General features: G+C 60.9%; 1 protein-coding gene across 1 annotated transcript; it reads left to right on the forward strand.

Annotated features, from left to right (window-relative positions):
* Positions 1–155: 155 nt before the first annotated feature.
* On the forward strand, positions 156–1,181 carry LOC113980546 (the record flags this gene model as incomplete). The annotated part of the gene is made up of 3 exons (XM_027707776.1): positions 156–488; positions 656–804; positions 1,034–1,181. Coding segments are annotated over 3 exons (630 nt in total), but the record flags the coding sequence as incomplete, so codon positions are not given.
* Positions 1,182–1,425: the final 244 nt, after the last annotated feature.

The following is a 1,425-nucleotide window of genomic DNA, read 5'->3' on the forward strand; positions in this document are numbered from 1 at the left end:
AACAGGACCGTGGCTGTGGCCGCTTCCGCAGGGCAGCCCAGGTACCTTCAGCCACGGCCTCCTGGGCTGGGCCTGCTCTCCCTGCTCAGCCTGGCACCGCTGTCAGAGCTCACCATGGCATATCCCTCTCTTCCCTGCTCTCCCTTCTTCTGCAGGCCTTTCTGAAATTCTTGGGCATTCGGCGTAGAAGGACCACAACCGCACCAACTGAGGTCGTGGACCAGCCTGAACCCAGCCCAACTGAATTCGAGGCGGACCCTGATGTCACCACTGCACTGACTGATGGCACAGGAAACTGGGACACCCCGCTGGTTGTTCACACAGCAAAGTCTGACCCTGCTTTGACTGCAATGCCCAATCTCACTGCGGAGGCCGATGCTGCAATGACCGAGGGCATTGCAGACGCTGACCTCATGCCCAGGGAGAGTGCGAATTCTGCTCCCACTGCAGATATTTTTGAGGACAACGGTGTCTCCAGTCCAAAGCAAGTAAGCAGCCTGTGGCCAGGGCTCAAGCCACTCCAGGGGCTTGTGGCCCCTCAAGCCAGCTCCCCTGGGCCCTCTCAGCCTTTGAGGCCAGCACAGTGCGCTGGGAAGGGAAGCACTTGTCAGGGAAGCTGGGCAAGTTGGCAGCTCTTCCCCCCTGCCTCCTGCAGGTGCCAGCCTTCGTCAGGAACCTGCACCAGAGACTGACAGCCAGCCAGACTCTGGAAAAGAAGCTGCTGACGGAGTTCCTGGGGGTGACTGAGGCACACCCTGATGACGTTGTGGTGACCCTCCTGCGCTGTGCCCCATCATGTGACAGGTACAGGGCCTCCCTGCCTTCAGGACTCGGGGCTTACCAGCCTTCAGAGCACATCAGCCTGTCCATCCTGTGCCACGTGCTCTGCCAGAGGGATGGAGGGTTCCAGGACCATCTGGAGCCTCTGTTTCCCAGCCCTGCCATGTCAGCCCCCATCCTGCTGCCATGCTCCCACCCTGCTCCTCAAGGCACTTTGGCCGGCACCCCCTGACACAGAACTCTGGCCCCGCAGAGCCGCTGCCATCCTGTGGAAGACCATCGCCTCATCGGCTATGACAATGGAGAAGGTGCTGCCAAAGCTGCTCCGCGTGATGGAGAACTGGCCACGGCACAGCACGTCCACCTCCGATGGGGACAACACACATGTCTTTGGCCTGGCTGTGAGTTTCTGCAACTGGACTTTACTTGCTCACAGGTCGCTTCTCCAGCAGCTCTCCATCCTCCCCAAGCACTGCGTCTCCCTGCCTCAGGCGCTGGGCTGGAAACCTGGCTTAGGGGCAGCTTCAGGGGCACCAGGCTGGGGGCTGCCCCTGCGTCTTCCCTGGCCTCTCCCTCCCACACCTGGGCTCTTTCACATGGACGTCTGGGCACTGAGGGCTGTGTCCGGGTGCTTTATCTTTTGCA

Source organism: Neopelma chrysocephalum, unplaced genomic scaffold (genome assembly GCF_003984885.1).
Source record: "Neopelma chrysocephalum unplaced genomic scaffold, ASM398488v2 Primary Assembly neopelma1_94604, whole genome shotgun sequence".
Taxonomy (NCBI): domain Eukaryota; kingdom Metazoa; phylum Chordata; class Aves; order Passeriformes; family Pipridae; genus Neopelma; species Neopelma chrysocephalum.